General features: G+C 40.7%; 3 protein-coding genes across 4 annotated transcripts; 1 reads left to right on the top strand and 2 right to left on the bottom strand.

Annotated features, from left to right (window-relative positions):
- Window positions 1-104: 104 nt before the first annotated feature.
- On the bottom strand, window positions 105-5,525 carry vash1 (vasohibin 1). The gene is made up of 7 exons (XM_071498076.1): window positions 4,555-5,525; window positions 3,985-4,073; window positions 3,498-3,554; window positions 3,017-3,091; window positions 2,344-2,725; window positions 1,710-1,819; window positions 105-1,507 (listed from the first exon to the last, which is right to left on the bottom strand). Exons 1-7 carry the CDS (start codon window positions 4,774-4,776, stop codon window positions 1,435-1,437), a joined length of 1,008 nt encoding a protein of 335 aa, XP_071354177.1. The 5' UTR covers window positions 4,777-5,525; the 3' UTR covers window positions 105-1,434.
- A 640-nt stretch (window positions 5,526-6,165) lies between these two features.
- Window positions 6,166-9,260, bottom strand: fcf1 (FCF1 rRNA-processing protein). The gene is made up of 8 exons (XM_071498077.1): window positions 9,134-9,260; window positions 8,551-8,615; window positions 8,305-8,376; window positions 8,070-8,218; window positions 7,872-7,944; window positions 7,680-7,767; window positions 6,608-6,702; window positions 6,166-6,412 (listed from the first exon to the last, which is right to left on the bottom strand). The coding sequence occupies exons 1-8, from the start codon at window positions 9,134-9,136 to the stop codon at window positions 6,364-6,366; spliced, it is 594 nt and encodes a 197-aa protein (XP_071354178.1). The 5' UTR covers window positions 9,137-9,260; the 3' UTR covers window positions 6,166-6,363.
- Window positions 9,162-19,599, top strand: arel1 (apoptosis resistant E3 ubiquitin protein ligase 1). 2 transcript variants are annotated; one of them, XM_071498074.1, is made up of 22 exons: window positions 9,162-9,286; window positions 10,140-10,367; window positions 10,832-11,000; window positions 12,659-12,879; window positions 13,436-13,507; window positions 13,788-14,014; window positions 14,215-14,452; window positions 14,567-14,736; window positions 14,941-15,121; window positions 15,282-15,526; window positions 15,669-15,746; window positions 15,833-15,974; window positions 16,071-16,192; window positions 16,329-16,404; window positions 16,603-16,712; window positions 16,827-17,006; window positions 17,362-17,487; window positions 17,993-18,122; window positions 18,231-18,289; window positions 18,375-18,464; window positions 18,556-18,731; window positions 19,220-19,599. In XM_071498074.1, exons 2-22 carry the CDS (start codon window positions 10,220-10,222, stop codon window positions 19,320-19,322), a joined length of 3,063 nt encoding a protein of 1,020 aa, XP_071354175.1. In that variant the 5' UTR covers window positions 9,162-9,286; window positions 10,140-10,219; the 3' UTR covers window positions 19,323-19,599. The 2 variants fall into 2 exon arrangements, with proteins under 2 accessions (XP_071354175.1, XP_071354176.1); XM_071498075.1 differs by lacking the exons at window positions 10,140-10,367; window positions 10,832-11,000 and having other exon boundaries at window positions 9,242-9,286; window positions 19,220-19,465.
- Window positions 19,600-19,963: the final 364 nt, after the last annotated feature.

The raw sequence follows: 19,963 nt of genomic DNA, 5'->3' as shown, positions 1-19,963 counted from the left end.
ACTTCATATGTGGATTTATTAGGACGTAGGCAGTTTGAAAAAAGGTAAGGTAATTACATACATAACAATGAATTTAAAAAAAAAAACATCACAAACATGGAAAACAGAGTTGTGTTGCCACAATCCTGGTGACACTTTATTGTGATCCTGTAAATCAAAAGTCTTTTGGTACAAAACAATTGTGTTATACAATATTGAAGTGGAAGTGGACAACACCTACAGTACACATAAAAATGTTGGCTGTGGCAACATATTCGGAACAGTGCATGGTAAATGTTAAGAGATCTACTGGTGATCACCAACACTGAGGGAAGTATAAAATGACAATTGAAAAAAAATTACAAAATGCAGATAAAAGTGCTGTAAACAAACTTCTTTACACTTTACACTTAAATGGAAGTCAGTTGCTTGGAAACCACTTAAGGCAAGTGAAATATTGGATAAAGTTGCTACAAATAAAAGTTAGAAATTGTATATATAAAGCAGTTATACAGTACATATGAATTCTACATTAAATGCAGATAAAGTCAGTCAGCTGCGTTGTCATGAGTCACCTTGACAGCTGTCTCGAATTACTGAAAGATTTTATATTCAGCAAACACAGCAACGACTCATATTTTCACTCAACAGATGCCTTCTTACACTTGGATACACTTAGGCATTTAATGTAACATATCCCATGTTCAGTCAACATCTCTGGAAGGTAGATAGCATGCTAAATACGCTAGCTTCTGGGTTGTAACTGTTAGTTTACTTCAGTAATTCAGAAGAGCAGAGGTGACACTGCTTCGTGTTTAGTGAGGCCATGACAATAATGAATTGGATATTAAAAAAAGTGTTTTTCTTCTCTTTGAGTTGTCATACAAGGCACGAGGGTAGTGGTTTACAAACTAGTCACTACACAAGCATTTGCTGCCCAGCAGAGTCTAAGTGGATTTAAAATTACATTAAATGTATTTGCACACTTACAGTACGACGATACAGATTGCAGACAAGCCTTAAGAGCTTTTTTTGTACATAGCAACACCACAAAAACCTATGATATGTCCAGTAGCACATTTACACTGAGTGGTAGTCTTGCCCAGCTTCAGGGAAGCCTCATATTTCACACTGTGTACAGTCAGCAAAACTCTGCAGTTATTTAAAAATGTTTACAAATTACTGCACTTTTGACCCCTTTTTATCATTTGTGAGCGTTGCCAGCACCGATTACGACAAACAGTTACTGCTCCAGAAAAAGCCTCTATCAACACTGACATAAGGAAGCAGAATGAGGCATTTGTGTTTGGGAGGAAAAGTTGCTGGTGACCCATTCAAAACTACATCCTGTGAATAGGCCAATGTGTACAAAATATTAAGCCTTAGAGTAAATCAGTGGCCCCATGAAACAAGTGTGTGGTACCTTAAATTTCACAAGCAAAGTAAAATTCTTCTTCAGACTCGAATCTGGTATCCGCTCATGTCTGTGGACGATTTTTGCTCCAAGACCTTCTTCTCCCCAGAGGGACTGCAACACAACAAACAAAACACGAAACAAGACAAAGAGTTTTATTCACATAAGAAGGAAACTGTGACTAATTCAGAAAATACTTCACTCATGAGACATTGTCCAGATCTGTTCCAGTGACTACAAAGATTTCACTTAAGTGGTTATAGTGCCTGTATTTTAGTGAAGAACTAAATTATCCAGAGCACATGATTAGTCATACCGTCTCTCAACACGGCTGATCCTGCGTATGGGGCTGCCCGGTCCTCTGAGGGGTGAACCCATGCTGTTTCTCCTGTCTTTGGTGGGAGAAGGGGGTACAGGCTTTCCTATCTGCAAAAACAGTTCACACTAAAGGTCAATCACTTTAAAACATCACATGGGTTAGTTACACTCTGCTTATGTCCTCATGGCACTGAGTGTCAGTCTTTAATGTGATTGTGCAGAGCACTCAGTGTAAAAGATCAGCTATTGATGGATTGAGCCAGCCATGCACGAAGCACGGCAGAGCAGAGTTAAGCCATCATTAGTTTTATTATACACAGAGCTCAGCATCAAGGCAGCCTTCATTATGTTAGCAGGAGAGGTGATGAGAGAGCATCGTTTGAGAGAAACTGGCCCTCAAATAGCAGGTTGACTCTGTGTCACCGTGCAGGGAGGGAGACACAGCATGTCAGAGGAAACCTGATGAGCCGGAGCAGCAGTCCATCTGCCGAGGGCAAATTATATTAATCATCATTGTCTCTAGTCCTGCAAGGGCTCTATCAAATTGTACTAGTGTCAGCTGCTACTTCAGAAAGAGACGTAAAGCAAACTCCACTACAGATCTGTCTGTCCTGAAGTATACTGTGTTGTACCTTCAGCCTCATGTCTCGAGTGTGTCTCTCCAGCTCCTTCCGCAGCTCCTCCTTGGTCAGCTTGTCTACATCTAGTATCGAGTGTTTCCACTCTATCTGCTCCACGCTGTGAGGGTCGTGGGACACGTACTGGCCGATCTTGACCTTGTTGAGGGTGTGCCAGTAGCCCCTGTAGGCTCCGTCAAATTCCTGCACCAAGTCCATCAGTGTCCGGAACTCCAGGGGCTTGAACATGAGGTCCTCCCTCCGGCTCATGCCCAGCGCGCCGAAACGTCCCCCGCTGTGAACTCCCAGCACAATGTGGTAGAAGTGGTTCCCTGAGAACTGAGACTTAAAGCTGAGGGGGAAGCGCTCCACACCCGGCATGTTGTTGGTGAGATAACTGTATGAATGTGGGTCAAGAAAATGGATGGTTGGATGTCACACAATGGCAAAAATTCAGTCTGATCAATGCAGATTTGCCTCCTTCTTTTCAAGCCTGTTGTTAGCCTACTGCTTCCATAACATGAGGTCAATCCCTCTGTTTTGTTCTGATGGATTAGACACTTTATTGAGCAAAATTTGGAAAGCTGTCACCCTCGACAGTCATTGCAATGAAACACACAACAACAGAACGTGAAGACATCATAGCATCTAAAGTGTCATGCAACATGATCTGTTGCTGTAAAGATACATCCCCAAGATCACCGCCTCCAGACATTTGATTGGCAGAGCCTCCCGTGTCATCTCCTTCGCGATGTCCATCAGCCTATGCAGAAAAATTGAATAAGGACATGTAATTCTGTGGTATAAGACACTAGTACACTGGTGACCTGCAGTGCAAGTGACAGGAACCCTCTGTTATTGATTCCATGCAGTCAAACAAAAACATTTTCCATGAGCCAGGGAAATGAAATCTGTGCTACTTAATCTAATAAAGTGAGGTCAGGAAGAAGTGTGTTCCAGGACCCTGCTGATTGAAATTAGCTTCTACTCACAAAGCCCCGGCATAAACCAGAGATACAGCTGATCCACATGCGTCAGCCATCAGCAACACATGCAAAACCGTAAGAAATCAACAAACACCGTCGCTAACATCCCCTGAGTGCTGCCAGGAAGCTCTGTGAGTCTAACACTGATGATCAAATCTTGGGTTAAAAAGAAAGCTGGCTTACGCAGTAAGAGGACGGTTCTTCTTGATTTCAAAAAACTGTGTTCCTGTGTGATTGTACCTGTAGGACACAGTTAAGGTCATACTATAACAGAGCAACGCGAAGCAGGCTTCAGGGAGGGGAAAAGAAAACCTCTTAAAGAGCTCTGTGATATTCATAGGTTGTTGGTTAATTATGCATGAAAGTCTGTTCTGACTGGAAATCAAGCTTTTGCTTAATATAGAATATAATATCCACAGTGGCCTACTTTCTAATATGTGGTCCATGTCTATCAAAGTGTGCTAAAACAGTGGGTCAGCGGGATTAATAAACAGTTGTCTGTGAGTATTACACTTTTTGTTTTCTCGTGATATGTACTCTTAATCTTACTCCATTTGAGTACGATTGTGGGTAAAATATATCTGTCTAACAATAAATGACAAATTAAACACAAAAACATTTAAATGTACTCATGAATCGTTGTTTTTGGTTCTACCCAGCCAAAGGATACTGCAATTCCCTGATGTATTTCTGTATGGCTTCCAGGCGCTGTGGGATAGTGGTGGTAGGCTGGTATGTAGGCACACTCGGTACTGGAATCTGTGGGACAGAGGAGCCAAACAACTGCATTGCCATCACACAATCCCAATATTCACTGCAGCTGGAGAATGTAGTCTTGTTTGACCTCTGTGCTCTTCTCTATTCAGTGCAACTAATGGTGGAAGTATCTTAATTGCTCTTTAACCACTCTCATGAGAAATCACTGCAAGGTCTTAAACATCCATACAAATGCAAAGGTAGTGTGCTGGGCAAACTGGACAAAACCTGTGTTGTATTTACTGACTGTAATTACACTGAAAAAAAAAAAAAAATCAGCTAAAATAATTATTTGTTTGGATTTGGAGGCACATGTCTGCCATGTGGGATTGCATAGCAACACTATAACTCAACATTTTCCTATAACACATGGGTATAAATTGTTTCTCCCAAGTTCCACATAGGTAGTGTGAAGCGCAGAGAGCTGCACTAGTTACCCCTGTCATGTGTAATCAGCTGCAACTTTTCGCATTCAGCACTTTACCTTGGGCAGGTCAGTGGCACCCCGGATCTCCTTCCCCAAAGCTTCACCGTTGGGGTGGATTCGAGCCACATGGCGCCACATCCTCTCCCAAGTCTCCTCATCCACCGGGAGGCCTCCTCTGTTCACATAGAAAGGCACCCCTCCATCCCTCAACTCTTCTTCACCTTCATCCTCCTGCTCCTCATCCCTCTCCTCCACTGAGCCCACAGTGGCCCTCAGCATCCCTCCTCCACCTGGAAGCCAACAGAGTCCTGGCACAGAAATGTCCTGACTGATGCCTTTCACTGGTTAATCTACTCGCAGGTTTAAGTAGGTCCCCACAACAGATGGCCAACTCATGACATCCAGCAGCTTTGTGCCGACCAGTCTCTCTAAGAGTCAATGCAGTGGTGTCTTCAGTGTAAAGGTGATCTGCTGTGAATAAAACTCACCTCTGCAGCTGAAGCAGGTGAATATGAAGCAATGATTTAATAAGTGGATCCCAAAAAACGCTTCTTTTTTGAATAAAGAACGACTTTGCAGTAACTACTTAGCACTTTGGTAAAAATCCATCAGGCTATAGGCCATCCAATAATCTGATATTGATATGAATGTATAGATTAAGACATTTAGCCTTTAGATCTGCAGCTTCTTATAATGAATGTTCATTAACAAGCAAACACAAGCCCGCCAATGTCACGCTATCACAGTCTATAAGAGGATTGACTCTGCAGACAACAAAGTACTGGAAATGTCTAATTCCCTGTACCGTTAGAGGTCATTCACACCACAGATATCCAGCAAATCACTGCTCCAGTACAATCCCAACACGACACTTCTTAGACGTCCACTCTATGTCCGCTGCACCACATTATTTCCTTCCAAGTCAACCGGTTCATTGTTCATGCAGATGCTCTTCTTGGCTTCAGTGACTGCGGGTTGGATTCACGTCCAACGAGCCGCTCAGACACTCCCAGACCTCCGCGTACTGCGCATGCTCCCTTCTTGGCAGCGGATGATCTCAGCCGTGACAAATGCTGCGTTCAGGTGCTGCTTGCGAGGTGTCAAACTGAAATCCGCTTTATATCCAACAGCACCGAAACGCACCATTTAGGGGGGGGGTTATGTTTCAATTTACTAATCCAGCCGTGTAGCGTTTGCTGCTGTGGTGGAAGGCTGAAGAGAATACATTAAAATGAAAGCTTATAAAAAAAACCAGGCAATTTTGTTTATTTACACTGGGTGCCAAAGAGTAAAAAAAGCATTGTTTTAAACATCCATTTAAATTCCAACATGTTCTGGTCATATCATATTCCACTTAACTAATGATTAATCTGTTAAAGTATACTAGTGTGACATTTACATTGACTTGACCATGTTTTCTATTATACATTTCCATGAACTACATTATAGGGGGAAAAAAACAAGCAAAACACATTTCCACTGTAGTAACAATCGAACTTCTAATAGGATGATTAAAAAGACAGACTTTCAAGGGAAACACAGGTGTAAAATATGAACCCAACATTAGTCAAGGTTATCTTTCTCATAATAAATGAGTATCTCTACTCATACAGAAAACTTTTACGTATTTGGGGTGTTGGGGAAAAAAACTGAAGACTTAAGAGGACATGCACTGCAACAATTCATTTATTCTTGAAACAAAATGTTTTATAAGAAAACAAATTTTCAGTTACATCAAACACACTCCATTCCATCCTCACCAAATCAAACTTTAAAACATAACAATATTTTCAATATGGAAAAAGAAAAATAATATTAAAGAGGAAACTTCAGTCCATGTACAGGTCCAGCTCAGTTGTAATAAGATTAAAATCTTGGAGCACCATAGTCATCAGGCATCCGTTCAATATTATACCTGTATTTAAAAATAGAGGGGAAAGTGTGTTTTTAGTAAGGCTGTTACTGAGCCCAAAACAAATTTGTTCAAAAAAAAAAGCACACAAGCAAAAAGCTGATTTATATTTATATTATATATATATATATATATATATATATATATATATATATATACACACACACACATATACACACACACATATTTGTGGTATACCTGTGGTTTGAGATGTACATGATGGGTACTCCAGGGATCTTCCTCACTCTTCTTTTTAGATCTCTGTCCACAGTAGCTAGAATGTAACACTTGTGCTGTGGAAATATTTTTATGCGAGTTATATCTGCCCCTCAGTACCAAAACTTCAGTGTTACATACCATACATTTACACACAACAATGATATGACGACTACTCTGCTACCAGCAGCTGGTTTCAGCTGGGTGATCTGTCGCTAGTAGCAACCACCACTTGCACACTTCTATGGCAGATTAACTTACATTATCAAATCCAGCCTTTTGTCAAATATGTGTGCACTATTCCCATCTTCATTCCCATTCCCATCTCCAAGTGTACTTGGGCAAGATACTGATACCCTGATGTATCATTGGTGTGTATGAGAGTGTTGTATGAATATGTGTGTGTGTGGCTTGTCGTGTACTGCGCTTTGAGCCGTTAATAAGATATAAGTGCAGTCCATTTACCATATACACAGAGCCCGAGAGGGGTCACTGATTGGTTTCAAGAGTATGAAAATGATGTGAATCATATGGTATGGCTTTCACTGTCATCAGAACTCAACCCTGTTGAACACCAATTGGAGATTTCAGACCGAAATGTTAGACTATGCTCTCCACCACCTCATGGAGATGAGGGAATATCTTTTGGAAGAACAGTGGTCATCTCTCCAGTAGAGTTCAAGAGACTTGAAGAATAAATGCCATGCATCGCTGAAGCTGTTCTGGTGGCACATGGTGGCCCAACACCTTACTAAGACACTTTATGTTGGTTTTTCCTTTAATTTGTCACCTGTCTGTATAATTCACTTATTACTTTAGTGCCAGTATGGTTTTCTGCTTTCACAGGCTGATATTACTAATACAAAAACTTTTCTAAATAACTGTTTAGCCATTTACTGCTGGGATAATACATCAGTGTCAGTAGGTTTTCCTGCTGTTATTTTACACAGCAAACATACATGCTATAACTCATACTGTCGAGGTCATCATTCAGTGAACACTGACATACCATGTCATGTACGTATGGCTACAACTGCACATTAAAGTATATTACCTGTGTTACTCTTTGGACTAAACAGTCATCAGCATATGTTCCCTTGTGTGTGCACGGCAGGCGCTCAAACCTCGGATCTTTGGCTATCCTACAAAAACAAAAACAAGCAAAAAATTTAAAGTAAAAATAATTTATGAATGAATTTAATGTGTTCATCTCCCCAGAGCCCTTTTATACCACACATCTTTGTACCTGAGCGCAACTCTGTACTTCATTCCAAGCTTTTCAATCTCAGCCATCACACAGTCTGTGATATATGGGATACCTGGATAAGATTGCATAAAAAATGAATTACTAATTTTTCTCAACTATATTTGCCTAATCATTATGATAAATATTTTGAGTATTATAATAAATATCCTCATATCACCACTAGACAATAGTACTTACATTTGGCATAAAGACAATCCATCATAGACTGAACAATGTCCAGTTTGGCCTTGATGGAGAAGTTGATGAAATTGGTGTCGACTAGAATATGGTAGGGTGGACCAAGCTGAGTATTGTACTGGAAGAACAGGCATGAAGGGTACTTTGTCCTGCAAAAAGAGTTAAAATAAATCAAGTTAAGGAGCCATCAACCACAAGTTATCATCCAATTCAAGCTTTTGTGTGACCAACTTACACTTCTCTCTCCTTAAGCTCTGAGGGATCTTTCTTCTTTTTCTCTTTTGCTTTAGCTCGATCTTTCTCTTTTCTACAAAACAAACACAGACTTATAATACTCAAATACATCTTTAAAGTTCGTATTTCACCAGTAATTGCATGTTCTGTTGGATTAATTAACTTCATAGTCATGGAGGAGCTGGTTAAACCAGGGGTGACTTGGCTCAACAACTGAGAAAAATTATTTAAACAAACCAAAACTTACATTCTTTGATCTTTCAGATTAATCATTCTCTTCATTGCAGCAAACCTCTTTGTTTTCTGCTTCCCCTAAATTGTAAAAAACAAAAAGAAAAACTATTTAGAACATAAATGACAACCTACAGTTACTGTATTGTTTGAAAGCAAAAGAAATTATTCTAAATATGTTAGTGGACGATTAGAGGGAGAGTCCAGCTCTCAGCACAATGCTGCAGTGTCCCACAGCTGTACATACAGTACATTTACTAAAACACTGAACTCGTTTTTAGATAGCAAGAGGTTAAACCAAAACTACATTCACGGTCGCAGGTTTTTGGAAGCCAACTGCCGTTTGTGTTGTGTAAATGCTCAAACCAAGCTCTTTAGATTGATATAAGTAAACGATATAGTTGGATGAATATTCATTGTAGCTGTCGCTGTATGTGTATAGCTTACTAAACGTTAGGCTAGGCTAGCTAACTTAGCTTAGTGGCTTGCCTGCCAAAAAAGCTTCAATGTCTTATTAATATACAAAATATCATGTTTTACGGAACGCAAGCTCTCAAGTCAGCCATGGAGTAGCTGTCATACAGTTACAGATTACTTACCATGCTTTAAATTTGAGACACAGATCTCAGTAGCTGAGTGAAACTTGGTCCCCTTCCCCTCGTGTATCGATGCGATCTCTGTTGACGTAATCAAAAATCGACACCTTTTCTGCGCATTTTCCGGGCTGCGGAGCGAATGTCTAACGGACGAAGGTAGATAATAACATAAATTAAGGACATTTTTGCATTCACAGTTTTGCTTTGTGTAGCTGTGCTTTTGCAAGAGGCGTCTTGTGAAGATGTTGTGGTCTGCATCTTGATAACCGCCACAGGCTGGAGACGAGCTTTCTGAAATTACGCTGACATTGTTGGCTAACTTGGCTAGCTGCTAGCATCGTTCTCTAGACAACTAAGGCTGCTGTAGCCGTTTGTCATGCTAACGATGCTAACATATGTTAGCATTAGCTGCTAGCTTTACCTAGCGCTCCAGGTGTCTATAGACAGGCGAGACTTGATGATATTGCATTTTTTTTTTTTTTTTTGAAAAGTGATTCAAGCAACTGTCCAGTGAACTTTACCGAAGCTCTTTGAATAGGTTATGTAGCTTTCTGGCTGTTTATTACAGTGGCAGCGGATGACATTTGGAATCGTTTTGACACCTGAGCATGTCTAGACAGCTCATCATCCTCAGTACTATCACCATCATCTGGACTTGTCGGTGGATGGAATTTAGAGTATAATTACACTCAAATTGACCTGGTTTCTAGGATTCTGATAGTTAAAAAAAAAAGGTTGGTGAGAGATTTATGACTATTCTTCAGCCAAGTTGTTCATGCATATTTCAGTGCTGTGGAGTAGTGTTATTTTCCCATCAGCCAACACTTCTCCAGGGTGACACTTAAATATTCATGCTTTCTTAGCAGAGCAGTTCACAGTTGAAGCTTTTAGGCTTAATCATTTCCCATCTGTTTGACCAGTGCTCCTCATTGAAAGCCAAAGGTTTTTGTTGTGTCTGTTTTTAGTCAAGCAGTTGAACCTAAACAGTTTTGTTTTTCCATTATTGTAGAAGACTTGAATAGCTTCCTGTTACATGGCACTTTTCCTTTGAGCACGGAGGAGTCTGAGTGAAGGCTGAAAGATGGTCTGATGGACCGCCGCTTCTTCCTGACCTTCCTCTTCTGCTCAGTGTCGTGGATATTCTTCTGGGAGGTGCGCTGGAAGAAAGGAAAAGAAAGTCAGATTCAGGAATGGCTCCAAGGACATAGCCTCTCTCAATACAGGCACTTATTTGAAGGTCAGTGGGTTACATTTGTTTCATATCAGTTTACCAATACAGCACAGAAGTTTGGTTGTTGCTTTTATCAAGGGTGAAGTAAGCAGATGTAGGTTCTGTAATATGCATAGGTAACTTCTGCAAGACAGGTTATCTTGGCTGGAAATTAAACAGTTTATGGGGAGAATACTTTCTCCAGCACCCATCCTATTTTCTCCAGAAATACCAGCGATGTCATGTATAACTTAACTTGAGCTGAGATTGTATTGCTTATTGCTTTGACCCTGGTAATTTTTTTGTTTTAAAATACAAAATATCCAGGCTTATGAGATGCAAGAGGCATGTACGCAGAATCAGCACAGGCTTAGATACTCATTATAATAGACTTTAATGAGTATTTAAGCCTGTGCTGTGGCATTACTGATGCTGATTTCCTGGCCAGTATGTGCATGGGGATTTTTATTTGCTGTTCATGTGTCATCCAGATGTACAGACACTGGAGGAACTGAGTCTGAGTGTACTGAGTCGCCTGGAAGAGGTGGTGAAGGAACAGCAGCGCTGGAGGGAAATTGCAGAGGCCCACATCCAGCTGCTCCGAGACTTTGCCTTCCAGGAGTGGCTTTGCTCCCAGAACTTGGAGCACTATTACCATACGTAAGCAATGAAAGGTCTTAACTTAAGCATTTACACCAATCAGGCAAACAGTGGTGAGCAGCCTTCCTTTTTCAGACACAATTACTTGTTGGCATGTCATAAATATAGATTGTCCACTGCTTGTTTTTAATGTCTTGAATTGGTTAGGTGGTTATGGTCATGTTCTATGCTGGTTACCAAAGACTGTTTATTTCTGTCCGCTTGAGGGCTGCCTCTCCAATCATGGTTAGCCGAGTTTGCTGACACTGAGCTGTGGAGGCTGCAGTGTTTCAGAGGGTCACTGCAGTAAAAAGTATTCTTTAGAGGCTGTTAGTGTGAGACCCTGCAGCACTGCAGATGTTTGTGTTTGTGTGTGTGTTGGATGCTCTGTATTGATGCAGTCAGAACCAACTCTGATAAGTAGTTACTGCTTTGTCACAACACTGTCTGTTCGTCCTGCCTATGTTTGAGAAAAGTCAATTGTAATGTTTCTAAAGGTCAGTTGTGTTTCTGAATCAAACAATATCACGTTTTTAAGGACAATTGTATGATGTAACGTTTCTTAAGAGACACAATGTCACATTTGTGAAGGTCATGACTGTAAATCTGTCGCTGCCTGTGTTGCTGCTTGTTATGAAATTACTCACATAATAATAGCTGAGTTTTAGTTCACTGGCTAACTGTGTGGTAACCAAAGATGATCTTTGCATTAATTTGCTGGCTAAAAATAAACTATAAATGGGGAACATTAAGCTGCAGATTCACAAAAGCCTCTCATTGCTTCTCAGAGAAACAGTGTTAGTAAGAGCTGGATGATGGAAAGACACAATTATATACTTAGATGAAAAAGGAAAAGAGGATTATGTTTTAGTTTGGATTACCATCGTTATCACAATTGACCACAAACACACTGTAGATAATCACCCCCATCACACATGTTACCCAGACACAGCAACACACCAGTTAATTCATATTTTTCACGACATAAGATATAGAAAGCAATGTCACTTTGTACGGGGTTAAGATTTTTACATTTTGAATGAAAAACATGTTTCAAAATGAAAATTATATATTTATAAAAAAATATATATTTTTTTAAGTGTGTTTTGGTGTAATATTGTTAGAATATTTATAAATATATATTTTTATATTATTTCAGATTTTATATTAGAGAGTTATATTGTGTACTACCATAATTTTGGCTATGATGACCATGCTATGAACAGTTAATTTTAGCACAAGCACATCCCTAGTTTTAACAGGACAAGACACAATTTTGCAATAGTAGCTTTACAATAGGAAATTAAGTGTTGGTTTCAATGGTTACAACCATTTATCTACTAAGCACTGTCCCCTGCTGACCCTTCCCTGTAATGAAGCTTTGCCACTTTAGTCTGTTAGTAAGACCAGACGCAACATGCCGCACCATCTCACTAAAGAGTTTAGCTGATAAGACCAAGGTTACTCTCGTGCAGAGTTTCACAAAAACCTAGTGTTTGTTTAGTGTGTGGGATAGCCTGCTGTGTGCAGTTAAGTCACCAGTCTTGCTCAATAAACTTCGGGTAACACTTTGTGGTGAGGCTAGGGTTATATTTCTAAAGGCTGTACTACTGTAGGTGGTGCTACCACTCCTGTCAATTATCTACTTCATCTATTTTCACTTTTGTTTTCCACTACAGACTGAAGACCTTGGGTTGTATGAATCTGGATGACCTGTCTCAGTTTGACAGTCAACTGCAGCTATCTCTTGCTGCCTGGGGATACTACTACGAAGACTACATAAGGTTATCCACAGGCATCAAGATCCTCCAGACCTCCAGGGGGAGTCGAGACCAGGACTACGAGATCCGGCTGGTGCACAGCCTTGCTGAGAGGCGTCTGAATGAGAAGTGGTCAATTGGTGAGACTCCAATCATTTTCTGCCTCAGAGTGGTTTTAGTGTAGTGCTGCCTGCCCCACCTGAAGAATATAGAGAGGCATTTAGATATAAGACATAAACATATGACGGGTTGTGTTGTTGCTAAATGCTATTACTACAGACGTTGCAGATCATTTAACTGTGGCTCAAAAGCGATGTAATAGAGAAGTTCACTGTTGCTTCATCTGTTTCTACAGCTCAACCTCTGTTTGTTTTTCTGTCCTTTTCTCTCTGAATGTTGTTGCATTCTAACATTTCTAATGCAAAACAGTAACCTTTGTTACACTGGTATTCTTGCCCAGGGTGTGGTATTTAACTTCCATTCAAAACTGACAACTTCAATCACACAATTTCTTAGCATTTAATGGCAGAAAACCATGAAAACTATAGTGGTGCTGTGGTTGTATAACCATAAAACAATTTCTTAAAAAGAAAAGAAAGTACAACCATCAAAAATTACCCTGCTTGCCCAGAGCAGGAAGTGTGTATTGTCTTCATTTTAATTGTTCATTGGTACAATATCCATTTGTTTTTTCAGCGGGAGCTCTCATATTTGGCTGTACTGTGGCACTGTGCTTCTTGATAAGGGACCTCATGTTTTACGTGATTGGTGAGTTCAGTGTTCGCTCTTTGGGTAGGGCTTATATGACCCGCCCTGGAATTTCTGCTACGTGGCTCATTCTCTGTCTTCCTTCAAGCACATACTTCAGCTGTGACCTGGTACCACCGGTTTTACAAATGTCTTTTATTATTTTATAGCCTGAGGACTTGTAAAATTTTGTTTACTTTCTTGAATAACTTGTAAATCCACTTATTTTAAAACCATATAAATAGCTTAAAACACATGTTCTAACAAATTCTCTCTTGCACTTATTCCCTTCTTGTTGCAGGTGGAATTACTGTTTCCATCATTGCGTTCGTCTTTACCATCAAGTTCCTCTGTGAGCTTGCAGCGAGGGTCGTCAGCTTCCTGCAGAATGAGGATCCAGGTCGACGCGGTGACCGTAGCATCTACGACTATGTCCGGGGCAACTACCTGGACCCACGTTCCTGCAAGGTGTCATGGGACTGGAAGGAACCGCAGGAAGTCGGGCAGACTATGAGCTTCAGGGTGCAGGTGACAATGGATTCCTAATGCATTGAAACTAAAGATGTTCTGCACTTCTTGTTTCTAGTCTCATTGACTTTCTTACAAGTGGCTGATGCATGGATCAGTGTCAACAATATTTTGGTAGCAACACTGTGTTCAGAAATGTAAAATTGACTTATGTGTCCTCTGTATCAAATCTTACTCCCCTTTTATGTCTGTCTGCTCAGCTGTTCTATAAGAATGGCCAGCCTTTCCCGGCCCATCGACCTGTGGGACTGAGGGTCAACATCACCCACATCGAATTGGCTCTGGACATCCCTGTTACACAGGAGGTTCTTCAAGAACCAGAGTCCAATGTAGTGAAAGTGGCCTTCACAGTGCGCAAGGCTGGACGCTATGAGGTTGCTGTGAAGCTGGGTGGCCTCAATGTAGCCTACAGCCCTTATTACAAGATCTTCCAGCCAGGTATGACAACTTCATATGTTTAAGAGCCAACCTGTATTCTGCTTTGTGTAATTACTGATTTGACAAGTTTGAATTGCTTGTTGAGTGTTTTCCTCTTTTTTTTGTTCACTTCAGGTACAGTTGTCCCATCCAAAACCAAGATAGCCTACCATTTCTCCACCCTGGTGCTAATAAATGGCCAGCAGCACACTTTGCAGATTGAACCCAGGGACGAGTATGGAAACCCCACCAGTAACTCTACATCTCTCACAGATGAAGCCAACTACAGCGTCCATGTCCACTCTGTAAGGGAACAAACCCCTTTTCTATTATCCATTAAAGTGTAATTTGAAGATTTATTTCTTGATTACAACTGTAAAAATGAAATCCAGCTTTTTTTTTTTTTACTTTCTGTTCCCAATTGCAAAGTCTCTAGATTTACAGCAGAACGGGTTCTTACCAATAATTCCCAAAAAAAGGGATTCATTTTAGTTTTCTGGTTCTTCCAGCTGGGCACTGTGGATGATGACAATCTGGAGGAGTACTACAGTAAGTCAGTGTCACTCAACAAACAGCAGTGCCAGGTTCTGCTGAGACTGACCCTGAGGAAGACAGGCTGTTTCAGGGCCCGCATCTCGTACAAGGACCAGCCGCTCAGCAATGGAGAATTTGACATAATTGTTCTCAGTGGTGAGGAAAAATACACTGCTATTGAAAAATGAACCAGAAATGCTTTTTTCTAATAACTTATTAATGCATTTTATTGATGTAGGGTGAATGTTGTTTAATTTAACTGTAGTCAGCCTGTGTTTTCAAGGCCTAATATTCATATTCTCATTGCATATTACAGAGAATGAGAAGGCCTGTGTGGAGAAGAATGTGTCCACTCCAGGCATAAGTATCTACTTTGAGGCATACCTATACAGCAGTGGAAACTACAGCAGTTCTTCGTGGCAGTTACCAGCCTCCTCTTTGCTGGCACCCCAGCGGAGACCCTCTATGGGAGAAGAGGAGGATGAGCATGACTCTCCTGTGGAGGGACAACCTGAGAAAGTCAAGAAACCAAAAAAGGTTTACTGTTACATATCGCCAAAGGTAAGTGGCCAGCATTTAATGGTTGCATTTGATGAGTAGGATTTTTCTTCTTGAACATTTGCTTTTGTGAATATAGGTAAATGAGAGACTTGTATTTGCATTAGTGTAAGATGAAGCTGACTTGGTCTTTAATGTCAAACAGCAACTATCCGTGAAGGAGTTCTACCTGAAAATAATTCCGTGGCGCCTTTTCACCTTTCGAGTATGCCCAGGAACGAAGGTAAGCAACTAATGTCAAAAAACAATGGAGAACCGGCCTCTTTCATTTGGTTCAGGCTCACCGTAATTCCTCTGCTCTCTTCTCAGTTTACCTATTATGGTCCTGATCCGGTTCACAAGTACCTAACTCTAGTGGTGGATGATGGGATACAGCCTCCTGTGGAGCTCAGTTGCAAAGACAGGAACATCATGGCTGCCACCTTCATTCGTTTCCTGCACAAGAACATTGGTTTGTTCCAGTGTGATTCATTTAGCCTCGAGCTACACTTCATAAACACTGTCCTTTGTGGACACTGTAGCAGTAATTTGATGGTATTGTCCACAGGTGGCTCTGAAACGTTCCAAGACAAGGTGAACTTCTTTCAGCGTGAACTCAGACACATCCACTCCAAGAGACCTCGCACCAAGACCTGCCTGAAAATCACTCGACACTCCATTCTCGATTCAGTGAGTGCGTTTCTTCTGTGTTATGAAGCTGCTTCATAATGTGTGCACTATGAAAATAGGCATGTAATCATAACAATCATGTGACCCCCTGTCATAATTTTTGACTCTCATTTATCTTTCCCTTGCTGCTGCTCAGTCCCTGAAGGCTACAAGGAACTTCTCAGTGTCGGACTGGAGTAAGAACTTTGAGGTCGTGTTTCAGGATGAGGAAGGTAAATAAAACATCTGAGTGTAACGGACTGTTACACTCTGTTTTAAGTGTATGTGTTGTATTGAGAATTTTCTACATTTTTGCTGTTGCAGCAATGACTTCAAACCAAAAAGCTCTTAAGATTACATCCCAATGGAAGTCATAGACACAGTAATTCATTATGGTGACCACACTGCTCAAACTTTTCACATTTCGGCAGCTCTGGACTGGGGCGGCCCTCGCAGAGAGTGGTTTGAGCTGATTTGCAAGACCCTTTTTGACACCTCCAACCAGCTGTTCACCCGCTTTAGCGACAACAACCAGGGTCTTGTAAGTTCGTTTTTTTTTAAACCACTTCCACCTTTGAAACAACTTGTGGACTTTTTGTCTTCTCTTATATTACATACATTTCATGCAAAATAATAGAATTAACATTCTCTGCAGGTGCACCCAAATGCTGACAGGCCACCCCACCTGCGGTTAAAGATGTACGAGTTTGCAGGTCGCATCGTAGGGAAGTGCCTGTATGAGTCTGCCCTGGGTGGGGCCTACAAACAGCTGGTCCGAGCTCGCTTTACACGTTCCTTCTTGGCCCAGATCATTGGCCTTAGGATGAACTACAAGGTATGGAACACAGTACATTCCCTCAGAGAAGACTCATTCCTTGGATGTTGGAAGGTCCTGTTTTCATTGTTTAACTTCTGGTGTCAGCTGGTCTGTCTCATCACTTTAAAATTCCCCACAAAGCCAGGAAACCTGATTTATTTCTTGGCATTATTTATTTCATGCAGAACTAGCCAGTGTGTTTTGCTGTTTATCCAACTTCCTAAGGTTTCAAAGCTGAGAACTAAACGAGACCCAGTCATTTTTTTATCCTTCCACCGACAACATATAATGTCATGTTTATTTAAAAACGTCATTTTCCTGCTTTTTTCTGTTTTTTTGGGGTTTTTTTTTTTGTTTTATTTGCCACATGCAGTACTTTGAGACTGACGACCAGGAGTTCTACAAAACTAAAGTCTGCTTCATCCTAAACAATGACGTGAGTGAAATGGACCTGGTGTTTGCCGAGGAGAAGTACAGCAAGTCAGGACAGCTGGAGAAGGTGAGGCAACACTTTTGGAAAGGAACTTCCCCTTTTATCCCTGATGTAATTTCACAGGAGATAGGAGCAATAAACCAAACAAAAGAAACCATATTGCTTGTTTGGCAAGCATCATGTTTTTTTTTTCTTAAAGAGAGGGAGTGGTGAGTTTACATTCATTTTTAAACCTTTTCAAACTTTGTTTTTGTTGTTCAATTATAAAATTCCACACAATAACTGGCTGTGTAACACCCCATGCTGAAACAGAGTTCAACCTCCTCCTTTTAATTAGATGCATATGTAACTTCTAAATTGATTAAATATTTATAATGAGGCTGACAAGTGTGTGACAGCCAAACACACACATTGGAGAATGCTTCTGAAGTATCATATATTCTAATAAACTTCACTGACCAGTTTTTGAGAGCCACACAATTACAGAATTTGCATCTCGTTTTATGTATTTTATTGTTGCACTGTTTTATATTTCTTTCTGACGTCTATCTTGCCACATGTTCTCTTGCAGGTGGTGGAGCTGATATCAGGGGGAGCTCAGATCGCTGTTACCAATGAAAACAAGATGCATTATCTCAACCTGCTGGCGCAGTACAGACTGGCCAGCCAGGTGAGAGATGAGGTGGAACACTTCCTGAAAGGTAAGGGAACTAGCACAGCTGCAGTCTGTCATTTTATTTGCCAATTCCTCTAATTTGAAGACTCCGGTAATGTGCATGTAATTAGTGTAATTTCCTGATCAATTGCAGGTTTGAACGAACTGGTTCCAGAAAACCTGCTAGCCATATTTGATGAGAATGAGTTGGAGGTATGTGTGATGTTTATAATAAAATCCTGTTGGTCTTTTACAAGACCACTGGGTAATTATAATTTTTTCCTTTTAATCTCTTCAGCTGTTGATGTGTGGCACCGGTGATATAAATGTGCAGGACTTCAAAGCCCACGCTGTTATTGTTGGAGGATCATGGCACTTCAGAGAGAAAGTATGTCATGGAAATTCTCAGTCTTCCTTTTCTCCTGACAGCAGAGCAGTGATGAAAATGTCTGAGCACGTTGATTGTTTTTTTGCTACAGGTGATGAAGTGGTTCTGGGCCGTGGTGTCCAGCTTCACCCAGGAGGAGCTGGCTCGTCTGCTGCAGTTCACCACCGGCTCCTCTCAGCTTCCCCCCGGGGGATTCAACACTCTTTGCCCCTCCTTCCAGATCATTGCTGCCCCCACACACAGCACCTTGCCCACTGCACACACCTGGTGAGTAGGAAATCACAGGCAGATATATTTAAATATATTAAAATAAGACTGCTGTTGTTCTGTTTGTTTCTTACTGGCTAAATATCCCATGAAATGACCAAAACCACTTGTGTGTTAGTGTTTGTTTGGGACTGTTTTGAGCTGTGGATCAATACACATTTGGTGCACTACTGAGCATTTACAGCATCTTGACAGATCAGCATAAAATAAACTACTGTGTTTGCATGTGCTCACTGTAATGAAGGAATTTGTCACCCACTGCAACAGTGTGGGTCACTGATATGTGTTTAATAGTTCTTGAACAACGATGGAGCTCTATGGCACAGATGAATATGCTACATTATACTCGGAAATACTTACAGTAAAGTCATTGTTTAACTATATGAAAAATATAGAATATATTAGTAGCATTATGTGTAAAAGTTACATACATACTTGATCAGAATGTAGACAACAGCTGACTCTTTGTGTTCCTCTTCTCTGTGCAGTTTTAACCAGCTGTGCCTCCCTACCTACGACTCCTACGAGGAGCTGCACAAGATGCTGAAGCTGGCCATCAGTGAGGGCAGTGAAGGCTTCGGCATGCTCTGACTCCTCCATCACTGGCACTGTGGTTCCACTCGCACAAGAGGAGACCAGCACCAATTCCTTACATTCATTCATCTGCATTTAACAGTTGGGCTTCTTGGCAAAGAATCACCCAGACTCCCTATAAATACTCTCTCAGAATGAGAGGGCGTTACAGGAAGTTGAACTGGAAACAGGACATGATCATATGAACTCTAGTGCTACTGTATGTATCTTAAAATATCTTGTTTTTGTAAAAAAACACAACAAAAAAAACCAAAACAAAAAAAAAAACAAGAAACTACGGACTGCTGGAAAAGGTGAGGTTTGGGCTAATTTTATTTCTTAAAGCTAAAAGTTTGCTAAGTTTTATATGTTTGAAAGACACAGGATGCTAGAGCAAGGCCTTGAGTATTACTGTATAAACGCTTCTTTTGCAATTTGCAAACTGAGGAACACTTAAGTGCAACAGCAGCCTACATGTGATGTGGGTGACACGAGCATCTACAGCACTTTGGCCTTAATCGATCAGGGACTGATGTTTGTATGTAAATATCTAATATCACTCTTTTATTTCAATACTTGTACATACTAGTGTGTATACATACCTTTTCATCTTGTTACTTTTTCATTTGGTGTTTAAGGAGAGGAGATTTCTTTATTGT

The sequence above is a fragment of the Trachinotus anak genome, unplaced genomic scaffold (assembly GCF_046630095.1).
Source record: "Trachinotus anak isolate AG129_WGS33_773 ecotype Australia unplaced genomic scaffold, CSIRO_AGI_Tana_v1 ptg000015l, whole genome shotgun sequence".
NCBI classification, from domain to species: domain Eukaryota; kingdom Metazoa; phylum Chordata; class Actinopteri; order Carangiformes; family Carangidae; genus Trachinotus; species Trachinotus anak.
This window is presented reverse-complemented; position numbering and strand designations above follow the sequence as displayed.

Bases quoted from the DNA above. Each gene is read 5' to 3' on its own strand.
- vash1 (XM_071498076.1), bottom strand. From the start codon at position 4,776: ATGCTGAGGGCCACTGTGGGCTCAGTGGAGGAGAGGGATGAGGAGCAG. The intron at 4,074-4,554 runs GTAAAGTGCTGA...TCTGTCCCACAG, and splicing joins GTGCCACTGACCTGCCCAAG to ATTCCAGTACCGAGTGTGCC. The intron at 1,820-2,343 runs GTACAACACAGT...CTGTTTTTGCAG, and splicing joins CTCGAGACATGAGGCTGAAG to ATAGGAAAGCCTGTACCCCC.
- fcf1 (XM_071498077.1), bottom strand. The intron at 8,219-8,304 runs GTAAGTTGGTCA...CTCTTTTTGCAG, and splicing joins GAGCTTAAGGAGAGAGAAGT to GACAAAGTACCCTTCATGCC. The intron at 6,413-6,607 runs GTATACCACAAA...TTTTAAATACAG, and splicing joins ATGTACATCTCAAACCACAG to GTATAATATTGAACGGATGC.
- arel1 (XM_071498074.1), top strand. From the start codon at position 10,220: ATGGACCGCCGCTTCTTCCTGACCTTCCTCTTCTGCTCAGTGTCGTGG. The intron at 14,737-14,940 runs GTAAGGGAACAA...TGGTTCTTCCAG, and splicing joins ACAGCGTCCATGTCCACTCT to CTGGGCACTGTGGATGATGA. The intron at 18,123-18,230 runs GTAAGGGAACTA...GATCAATTGCAG, and splicing joins GGTGGAACACTTCCTGAAAG to GTTTGAACGAACTGGTTCCA.